The sequence below is a fragment of the Sabethes cyaneus genome, chromosome 1 (assembly GCF_943734655.1).
Source record: "Sabethes cyaneus chromosome 1, idSabCyanKW18_F2, whole genome shotgun sequence".
Lineage (NCBI taxonomy): Eukaryota > Metazoa > Arthropoda > Insecta > Diptera > Culicidae > Sabethes > Sabethes cyaneus.
In genome coordinates this window covers 90894934-90906912 of record NC_071353.1, presented here as the reverse complement: position 1 = coordinate 90906912, position 11979 = coordinate 90894934, and the positions used below count along the sequence as shown (strand labels likewise).

At 39.6% G+C, this 11979-nt stretch overlaps 1 protein-coding gene across 1 annotated transcript; it reads left to right on the top strand.

Annotated features, from left to right (window-relative positions):
* Nucleotides 1–4526: 4526 nt before the first annotated feature.
* On the top strand, nucleotides 4527–5630 carry LOC128745933 (uncharacterized protein K02A2.6-like). The gene has a single exon (XM_053842994.1). The coding sequence runs from the start codon at nucleotides 4527–4529 to the stop codon at nucleotides 5628–5630; it is 1104 nt and encodes a 367-aa protein (XP_053698969.1).
* Nucleotides 5631–11979: the final 6349 nt, after the last annotated feature.

Here is an 11979-nt window from a genome sequence, read left to right as displayed (position 1 = left end):
ACTTTCCGTCGCACTGTAAAGGCTTCCCGTTTCGCGAATTAATATTTTTCTTGCCCTTCGCGCACGATTGAACTGTTTGGTTCGCCATCTTGACTCTTGAATCTTGACTCTTGAATATACAAATTTGCAATTTTTCCTCACAGTAAAGTAGAAAACAACTCCCCTGTCCCCTCATTGCATAGCCAGAAAGCGGATAGTAATATTCGCCATGACTGTACAACATTTCGCCGAATATCATTTTGCGAAAAACCTTAAGCGGAATGTACCATTTCACGGAAAACTTTTTTGTGGAAAGTACCATTTCGCGATCCTCTCCTTACTCGCTGTCGCTCGTTCCAGGAAACCCAGGTAGACCTAGGAAAACAAATAAACCTAGACAGTAGTGATTTCTGCGGGGAATTGCTTCCCCTTAGTGGATGGCGCTTCCGACGGCGGGTCACCGGCAACACTCGCGGCCGTCTCGTCTTGAATGATCTAGTCCCGGTCAACACTGAATGTAACACAATGTTGCTGTTATGTAACACAGCAGTAACATTGTAATGTAACAAAGTTATCAAAATTTGACATAACATTTAAATAAAAAAAATGGTAGCATTGTTACGTTAAAATGTTACCTGAAGGTTATGTAACAGTAACATTAAGTTTGTTACATTACAAACTTAATGTTCTTGTTACATAACCTACAAGTAACAATTTAACATAACAATGCTACCATTTTTTATTTAAATGTTACGTCAAATTTTAATAAAAGTTGTAATGTTACACATTTAATGTTATTGCTACATAACCTACAGGTAACATTTTAATGTAACGATGCTACCATTTTTTTATTTAAATGTTACGTCAAATTTTGATAACTTTGTAACATTACAATGTTATTTCTGTGTTACTTAACCGCAACATTGTGTTACTGTCAGTGTTGAACACCGTGTGTTCACCACAGAGGCGCTAGACAAAAGGAGACTGCAAACCCCCCTTATTAAGCTAGCGACATGGGTTGGGTTATTTTTAGACCCAAATTGTGCCTCTTCCTTCGTCTACTGTAGAACTACCGACCGAGGAGAAGTTTAGTCTAACTTTGTTTTTACTGGCGGGACGACGACACTATGCAGGCCTTTGCGACTTACAAGCACAGAGAACAGACTACCAGGTAATTGACAAAAAGTGTGTAAAAGGTTTTTATGTAATCTACGAGTAATCCTTCAATGGAGCACCCCTCGAACAGTAAGTGGCAAACTAAATCTTGACTGAAGGTTTTGGAGCGTCTTAGTAGAATGCGAAACCTAAAAATAAAAATTACCCTTATTCTGCGAGGCGAGTGACGTGACTATGTTGCAGTCACCGCGAATCAGGTGACAATTGTCACCTAGGTGACTCGCCTTGTCACTTAGGTGACAAGGGTTTCTTACCTAGGTGACACGATTGTCACTTAGGTGTCTCGACTCGCCGTGGCGAGTCACCTAAGTGACAATTGTCGTATTGAGTCATGTGACTCGCAGAATAAGGGTGAATAAGAAAACTTATCCAATTTAATTCTACTATGTGTATTTTATTCACGACAGATACGTATTTCGCCTACGACTTGCAGGCTTCCTCAGTGTCTGTTTTCGAACTTCGAAAACAGACACAGAGGAAGCCTGCAAGTCGTAGGCGAAATACGTATCTGTCGTGAATAAAATACACATAGTAGAATTATATTGGATAAGTTTTCTTATTTTTATTTTTAGGTAAACTAAATCTTGATGTCGCTGCCAACGCTGCTATGTAACTCCAGCACAAAGAAATATTGACAAAGGTACATGGATATTTTTGATGCGTTTGGCAAACTATTTCTGGAGGGCGCTACCGACAGATTTTACACACAAAAAATCTATTTTTTCGTTCAAGCTTGTTAATCTGTTCTCTGTGTTACAAGGTACTGCGTGTGACGTTTGATACAAACCAAATGAAACTGATACTGGTAGTTCGATACTTGTCAAACTGTACCAAAATCTGCAAAAATAACGGAATATTTAAAGTTTCCACCACTACAGGTACTATCACAACTACTGCAGCATCTATCCTACATGAATTAAAAGGAATCGAATGATCGAAATCGAAATGATTTGGAATCTAAATGTACTTTTTATTTGTCGACCATTTAAAAAACAAAGATTAGTGGCGGAGGGCTGAATGGAATGTATGTAAAGTCTCGAAAATACTAGGCGAATTGACTATATAGCTGCTAGCAAATGCGCTTGCAAGCTGATCGTAAACTGCGTGAGCTTATGATCAGTTTTAAGTGCACTTGCTAGCAGTTAGTCAATTCTCATAGTATTTTCGAGGTTGTACATACATTCTGGTGGAAAGTATTCTTGAAGTGTCACAGTTAAGTATTTTTTGTGACGTTACAAAACATTTATATTATTACATTACAGAAATAATAGGATTGTTACATAACAATGCACTATGGTCCAGAAAGCGATTTTAGACGGACAAAAATGATTGCGCCTTAACGGGATATTCTAGCTCAATGAAGTCTTCGGCAACTTTTTGAATGAAAACATGACGCATCTTTTAAAAGGGTCGTCTAATGTTCAGATGATACCGTAACAACAAGTCAAGTAATAATTTTTTAAATAAGTTTGTTTTCCATTTTTTAGTTTCAAAACATTAAAGATAGATTAATTTCACGTAACTTTTCTAAACATTCCAAATTTCTAACTCTTACGTATTTTCAGCAGTGGACCTTTGTTTATGGACGACCCGTAAAATCATATTTCCTCTTATAACTCTTTTATCTCAACAGATAGCTCAATATGATGTTCTACAAAAATTTGTATACGTAAAAGAAGAATATTTTTGCAGAAGACTGTTTTGCTTTATCTTTATGAGTTAATAAGTTATAGCCGAATTCAGGTTAAAAACAGACCAATTTTACTGAAGCATAACTCAAAAAGCGGCAAACGGATCTTGATGAAACTTTGGCGATTTAATATACACATATGCATAAAGTTTTTAGCAAAAAATGGTGGAGGTGTTATTTTTTTAAAAAAAGATAAAATTCTTTGAATTTTATGATTTACTATAGCTAAAGTTTTCGTTTTATCCATCCCTAACTGCCCAGGTACAGTTTCTTGCTCAGTTTCAAAGCGTTAAAACATAATTTTGTGTAACTATTTTTTTAGAAAATGTCTAAAACATAATACAAAGCTTGTTGCTTTACTATTTATGTTTTATCGAGACAAATACCAACGCTTATCTTACGACAATCGCGGTCTTTTCAATCTGTTTGTGAAAAATATTCATGAAGTTTATTTGATACGTTTAGTATCAATGCCTACATTGAGAGAAAAACTATTATATATACGCTGATAAATTACATAATTAAGAAATCTAAATACTATTTGCACTGCACTGTCGGAGGCAAAGGATACCAGCCATAGAGCTATACATATAGATTGTTCTGTGTATTCCCGAAACTGTACATATTTAACCTTCTAAAGAGGCAACGATAGATAATGACTATTTTTCAAGAAAGCACACTCAAAAGAAAGTCAATTTGATATTCATGCAAAAGTAATAATCTGGACTAGCAACAGTTAAGGCATATTATAAAATCTTTATTTTGGGTTTCATATCCAATCCTTGTTTTTTCCAAATATTACAAAACTCAGTGCGTAGTTCATCACTGAATATTTTTGAGGTCGAACATTTTGTTTTAGATGTCCTATGTTTTCAAAAGTAAAAATTGACAAAAATCGTGCAATTATTTTCGTCACAATTTTCCTGAATTTTTGATTTTAAAACATAAGAACTCTTAAACGCATAGTCAGAATGTTGCAATGCTGATGCCAAAATGTCAATCTATTCTCAGCACAGATATTGTGTTATCCAATTAGAATAAATTTCATATATGGCTCTAAGACTCTCAAAGCAAAAACTATCTACAGAAGTCTACCCGTTGAAGGGTTAGTTATATGTTTGCTAATAATTATTAGCATCTCGTGCATTCGCTCAAATAAATCAACGTGGTGTATATTTAATAAATGCAAGTCCATTTGGTTTAGGAGCAATATTGATACATAACCGATAACCGATTTCTATTCACTGATCGTTTTAGACCATGTGCCAGGATCGAGCGGTGGGTCCTTCGTCTTCAAGCTTTTGATTACCGTGTTGTTCACATCCCTGGAGAGAAAAATCTTGCAGATGTTTTATCTCGCCTCACTTCTCTACCTGCCGTACCGTTTGACTTCAATGAAGAACTTTTCATAAAGAACATCGCGTTGTGCTCTGCTACAACTGCAGCGTTGAAGTGGGATTGTATTGTACGAGAGTCGCAGGAAGATGCTGAGAATCAGCAAGTTTTCCAATGTCTAGAGAGAGGAACGTCTCATGAATTGCCATTACAATTCCGCGTCGTGGCAAACGAACTGTGCCGTTGCGAAGATATTTTGTTGCGAACTGACCGACTTGTCGTCCCGCAATCCTTACGTGAGAGGGTACTTCAGATTGCGCACGAGGGCCACATTGGGATCCGGATGATGAAATTGCATCTTCGTGGCTCAGTCTGGTGGCCGAAGATAGACGCCGACGCGGAATCATTTGTGAAAAAGTATCGAGGATGTATCTTGGTTTCTGCACCGGAGCCGCCAGAACCAATGGTACGCAAAGAGATGCCAAATGGACCCTGGCAGGGGATTGCTATCGATTTTCTAGGACCTTTGCCAGATGGACAAACTTTGTTGGTCGTAGTTGACTATTACAGTCGTTATATTGAAGTTTGCGAAATGAACCAGACTACATCAAAGGAAACAATTGCCCAGCTGTCATCAATGTTCAGTCGTTTCGGCGTTCCGTTAACATTGCGGGCTGACAATGAACCTCAATTCAATGCAAATTGCGAGGAATTCCAAGCATTCTGCAAGGATTTGGGAGTACAGCTGATCAACACAATTCCCTATTGGCCGCAACAAAACGGGGAAGTCGAGCGACAAAATCGTTCAATTTTGAAAAGATTAAAGATAGCACAACAACTCGGCCAGGACTGGAGAAAAGTTTTGTCACAATTTTTGCTATCGTACCATGCGACAACTCATCCCACAACTGGTCGTGCACCGTCCGAATTGATGTTTGGGCGACGAATTAGAACAAAGCTACGTCAGGTACCAACAATCACTCTAGCAAATGAGGAATGCAGAGATTATGATAAACTCCAGCAAGTAAAAGGAAAGGAGTACACCGATGTTAAACGAAAAGCCCGTCTTAGCGAAATTACGGTAGGAGATCATGTTCTTGCAAAGAGGATGCGAAAAGATAACAAATTGAGTACGAATTACGCACCTGAGGAATTTGTTGTGATCAGGAAAACAGGAGCCGATGTTACAATAAAATCAGTCGAAAACGGAAAGGAGTATCGTCGTAATGTGGCTCACCTGAAGAAGCTGTTAGACCATATTGATAATCCGTCGAACGCAGGAGGTGCTGATGCGGAGGAAACAACGGAGACTATGTCGTCGAAAAGCTGCAATGCAGGATCATCTACCGAGACAACATTAACGATGATGCAGCCTCAGAAGGATAAGTTAATCAGCATAAAGCGAAACCGTAATATGCCCGTTAAATTCAAAGATTATCTACCACACTAGGAGTTCATAAAAATTATTGTAAAAGGGGGGTTGTAGGGTTTTCCCCTTAATACGTATCTGATTATCTTACGAAGTCGAATACCGAAGGCCCTGGATAGGTTGACAGCAGGGGTATGGAGGGATGAACAGGAGAGTGCAAAGAGGATGAGAGCAGGATAGACGCGTGTGTGGACGTGGAAAACAGGTGTAGATATAATAAAGAGATTGACGACAAAATATAGAAAAGAGTGTATTGTTTTATTCCTACAACCGATTCCTACAAATATCCTTGTATTGTCTTTTGATTCCCATGTATGTCCATCAAGTCCTTTTTATTTTTTTTTCTTCCTTTTTTGCTGCTAGGTATGTATTCATTGATTTACGGTGAAACTACCTAACAAAATTCGTTTTCCGCTTTAATATACGAAGTTAAATAATGGCCCATAATACTGACAGCAAAATTCACTTTTCCCAGTATTATGGGTCAACAGTGTTCGCTGCTTTTGACTAAAATTGTAATTTGTTTGCAATAAAACGAAAAAACGTGCAAGGAAAATCAATATACAGAATTCGAAACACTATGATACTAAATGTATTGCAATGCAATGGCCAATGCTCTCCAATTCCTCGGACACCGTATACTCACCGCCAGATCTCGCTCCACCTTGTCTAACCATCTTGCTCGATGCGCCCCTGATCATTTTGTTCCTACCGGATTTAAGGCAAACATCATCTATGCAGGGTAGTTGTCCGGCATTCTTGCAACATGCCTTGCCTATCGTATCCGTTCCTTAGCCGCCTTTTGTATACTTGGTTCGCCAAAGATGACCATCTCCTTGACGAAGCCCTCTGTGTGATTCGAATGAACTTGACAACCCACTCGAAATCCGAGCACAGTACTGAGAACCATCCATCGTAAATTGAATTTCGTCAGTGAATCTAATCTCAAATCACTCAGACAGTTGCTGAGTACATTACAAGATACAACAAGATCCCTAAATCACGAGTACTGTCACACACACCCACATCCACCCCCTCACATACACACATCCATACACACGTTTTTTCTCGAAATAAAGCCAATTTTGTTTTATTGACCCATAATACTGGGAAGATTGACCCATAATTCTGACCAGGTTTAAAAGTGGCCCATAATACTGGGAATAGAATATGGTTACATTTTGCAAAAAAGTGTGCGATTTTGGAACAAGATTACCTACAGAACACCAAGCTATGATATATTTTTAATCAATGAAGCTATAAATAAACTGTAAATTATTTAAATCTGTTCCTACCAATAATTTTGTAGCATCATCATGCTTAATGGCCCATAATACTGGGATGACTGTACAAATTTTCATAGTTTTACTAGTTGACCCGACAAACTTCGTATTGCCACAAATTAAAATGTGTTGTACATAAATCGTGTCTTGGATTACCTTTGTCACAATCTCGAGTTTTGCAAGTTCCTGAGGAGTTCATGGGTGGTTACAATATACAAATTTTCCTCAGAGTAAGAGAGCTCCCCCCATTGCTTAGCCTGATAAAATAAAGCGGATAGCATTTAAATATTCGCCATCATTACAAACCATTTCGCCGAATACCATTTTGAGGAACATCAATTCTCGGTTAACCATAACGCGGAATATAGAGTTTCGCGGTATACCGTTTCGCGAAAAACCTTACACGGGATGTACCATTTCACGGAAAATCTTTTCGTGGAAAGTACCATTTCGCAGGGGTGACCCAACTCACACTGAATCATCTAATGTTAGCATTAATAGTTTTTGGTGGTCTTGTTATTGACTAATATTTTATGAAAGACTCTAAAATTTTTCGTGTTCGATTAGTTTTTGAGTATCGCAAAAATTTCTGTTTCAATAGAATGAGAGTCCTCAAACCATCATAAAAAAATTCCTGTCTCAAAAGTCCCCCACTTGCCAAATATGGTTCCATTTGATTGACTAGTTCTCGAGTTATGAGGAAATTTGTAAATCATTTGTATGGGAACCCCCCGCCTCCTAAAGTGGGGAGGGGCCCTAATTCATCATGGAAAAAATTCTTGTCTCCAAAACACCCATATGCAAAATTTTGTTCCATTTGATTGATTAGTTTTCGAGTTATGAGGAAATTTGTATTTCATTTGTATAGGAGCCCCAATTCACCAAAGAAAAAATTCTGGCCTCTAAAAACCTTCACATGCCAAATTTAGTTCCATTTGCTTGATTAGTTCTCGAGTTATGAGGAAATTTGTATTTCATTTGTATGGAAGCCCACATCTTAAAGGAGAGAGGGGTTATAATTCCCCTTCTAAAGAGGAGAGGGGTCTCAATTCACCATAGAAAAAAATCTTGTCTCCAAAAACACCCACATGCCAACTTTTGTTCTGTTTGCTTGATTAGTTCTCGAGTTATGCAGAAATTTGTGTTTCATTTGTATTGGAGCCCCCTATCTTACGCCCTCTATAAAAATGCTTTTTTATCCCCTCCATCAAATTGCTGGTCATTTTATCTATCCAACGAAATATAAATTGTTCAGTTTCGTTCAGTAGTTTAGTAGTTATTAGCATTTGAAATATTTCATTCAAACGTTACACTTCTATTTTCGTTTTCACAAAGTGCTACCCAGTCCCAGTATAGTAAACAAAGACGTAGTCCTACGTCAAAACTGTCTGGACGACTGCAAGTCAGCTTCTGCTTCCGGCGGTATTAGTCCATATTCCTGGTAGACTTCTAGAAAGATGCGCTTCAGATGTTCGGGAGACGTCGGGAGTCCTTCGGATGCCAAAAGCATTCGATAATTAAACAAATGGAGCCAAATTTGGCATGTGGGGATTTTTGGAGGCATGAATTTATTTTATGATAGTTTGAGACCCCTCACTACTGTGATTTGAGGATAAGGACTCTCAAACAAATAAAATTTTTGAGTATGTGCCACATTTTCTGCTATGAAACAAGCGGTAAACTGTGAAAGTAAATCATTCATGTCAAAAGAGAAGGACATTCGAATGGCACGTCATATTTGCGATGAACGTGCTTTGGTTTTAATGTTATTTTAATGTTATACTTAGAGGAATGTTTTCAGCGAAAAGCTTCATCATAAGATTATCTAAAACTTTCTAAAACATACTATAGCTCTATATCATCAAATTAGAAAGTTAAATTTTGCAACGCCACCTGTGTTTGAATTCCGAACTAATACTAACCACCAGTGGTTGCGTCTATTGATATACAGAAATTCTTCCGAAGACGCCATATTAAAAAACACTAAGAAAAGAGTTATTAAAAGAGTGTTGGGGAGTGTAACCCGTACTATCAGGGACCCCACTGTACGTGGGTGAGTGACCGGCGATCAAGGTGGCACCGGCTTAGCGCACTAATCCATAATACGCCTTTATGTGGGATTAAGCATTCATTACATGCGACAATTGGACATTGTTCGCCAAAACTTATATAAGCTTGCTAAGCAAAGCGTCTTGCTAAGCACTCCGTGTCGTGAATCCGCCAGCAGCCGTCGTGCTGTCTGTGCATATATTGTATATAGTTGTTCTTGTATAAATTTTGTAAATATAGTTAAAGTCTGCAGTTAACCCTCTAACGGGCAACATCGTAAAAACGATGCGATCGAGCAAATAATTACTTTATCATGAAAGTACACTCAAAAGAAGCTCGAGTGTTGATTTTCATGGGAAAATATTTACCTGGAGGTCCGCTAGGTATGAAATAGTCCAATTTCTCTTTTTAGTTTTTCATGCCTAACGCTGTACCCAAATATTGTTTCATTTCAAATATATCAGAAAATTGAAAAAAAGCATGTAAATTACTCATAGGAAAAATTTGAGATCGAACATTTTGTTCTAGATGTCCTTTTTCTTCAAACGTAAAAAAGGGAATATTCACACCATAATTTTTTTTTTTAATTTTTCGGAATTCTTGTTTTTGAAAGATGGTAACTTCTGAACGCATAGTCAGAATGTTGCGATATTAGTATCAACATGTCAGGAAATCTGTTCTGAACATATTTCTCATTTTGCCAATTCAAGACAAATTTCGTATGTGGCTCTGGAGCTCTAAAAGCGAATACCGTCTACAGACGGTCTTACCCGTTAGAGGGTTAAATGTGGTGTTTTATCATAAGGCAGTGTGTCCGAACGTTCTAACAGCCAACGAGCGTGGCTATAACCAGTGCAAGCGCGCCCAAGGAAAATGATTGCCTAGGATAGGCAAAACACCAATCAAAGGGAAACCTTATCCCCTTTCACCCTGCGCTGATGGAGGAAACAGGAAATTAACATACAGTCCACTCGCTCCCAACCGTGCTTTCGAACATTGGTCCTTCGAACCGGATTGGGAGCTGGATCGGGATCACAAAGGTATATCAGCGCAGATGACGAGCAGGACTGATTAAGTCTCGCCGATTCGGTCGTAATAAATTACGTCGTTGCCAAACCTACCATCGTGTACAACGCGCACCGTTTGCCAAACATTCAATCACTATTAAGGTTAAAGGCTGTTTCATTCATTCTGATGCTCACATTCGGATATAAAGCCTAGACTGACCTAAGCCCAATAATTTCTCACGTAAGGGTTCAATTTCAAAATACAAACCTTTACAAATACCATTTTGCCTGTCTAAGCCATATACCAACGCGCACATTAAAACTGTTGTAAAGTAGAGTCGATCATCAGGAACAATAAGCCAATCGTCACGATCCTCACAATGCTCTCTCCACTCAGTTTCCGGTAGGGATAAGGACACAAATTCTGGCAGTACCATTTCTGCAAGGCCTTTTCAGGGCAATAGCGCAATACTTTCCAATTACCCTACAAAAACTAACGCACAGAGAGCTGATCAACAGAACAATGCTCTCGCACTCTAGGAAGGAGTAAGGTCGGTTCAATTACGACGTGCCAATATTTAAACCGGTTGAACGGTTGAAGAAACCTAAATGGTTCGAAAAATTCAGTATGAGGGTTCAATGGATACTTACTTACTTACTTACTTACTTAGGTGGCTTGCCGTCCTAAGACAAAGCCTGTTGAACAAAATTTCTCCATGTAACTCGGTTGAGGGCTACCGCTCTCCAATTCCTCGGACACCGAGTACTCTCCGTCAGATCTCGCTCCACCTGGTCTAACCATCTTGCTCGCTGCGCTCCTGGTCGTCTTGATCCTACCGGATTTGAGGCGAACACCATCTTTGCAGGGTAGTTGTCCGGCATTCTTGCAACATGCCCTGCCCATCGTATCCGTCCAGCTTTAGCCACCTTCTGGATACTGGGTTCGCCATAGAGCTGTGCGAGTTCATGGTTCATCCTACGCCTCCATACTCCGTTCTCCTGTACGCCACCGAAGATCGTTCTTAGCACTCGTCGTTCGAAAACTCCGAGCACTCGCAGGTCCTCCTCGAGCATTGTCCATGTTTCATGCCCGTAGAGAACAACCGGTCTAATAAGCGTCTTGTACAGGGTGCACTTTGTACGGGGACTTAGTCTGCTCGACCGCAATTGCTTGTGGAGCCCATAGTAAGCACGACTTCCGCTGATAATACGCCTCCGAATCTCACGGCTGGTATCATTGTCCGCCGTTACCAGTGAGCCAAGGTAGACAAATTCATCGACTACCTCAAACTCATCGCCGTCGATCAATATACTACTGCCCAAGCGGTGTCGTTCGGCCTCGGTTCCGCTGGCCAGCATGTACTTTGTTTTAGACGTATTTACCTTTAACCCAATCTTTTCTGCTTCGCGCTTTAGTCTGGTGTACTGTTCAGCCACCGCCACAGATGTTCTGCCGATAATATCCATGTCATCGGCAAAGCAGACGAATTGACTAGATTTGTTGAATATCGTGCCCCGCGTGTTGATATCCGCTCGGTTCATAACACCTTGTAGCGCTATGTTGAACAGCAGGCATGAAAGACCATCACCTTGACGAAGCCCTCTGTGCGATTCGAATGAACTTGACAATCCACCCGAAATCCGAACACAGCACTGCGTACCATCCATCGTAGATTTAATCAGTTTGATGAGCTTCCTGGGGAAGCTGTTTTCGTCCATGATTTTCCATAGCTCTTTCCGGTCGATGGTATCATATGCGGCTTTGAAGTCAACGAATAAATGATGCGTGGGAACTCTGTATTCACGGCCCTTTTGGAGGATTTGCCGCAGTGTAAATATTTGATCCGTTGTAGACCGACCTTCGACGAAGCCGGCTTGATAAGTTCCTATTTCCAAATCTATTCGCAATTGGTGATAGACGGCGGAAAATGATTTGGGACAGCACTTTATAAGCGGCATTGAGAACGGTGATCGCTCGATAGTTCTCACAGTCCAACTTGTCGCCCTTTTTGTAGATCGGGCAGATAACCC

Coding starts and splice junctions, on each gene's coding strand:
- LOC128745933 (XM_053842994.1), top strand. CDS start 4,527: ATGAAATTGCATCTTCGTGGCTCAGTCTGGTGGCCGAAGATAGACGCC.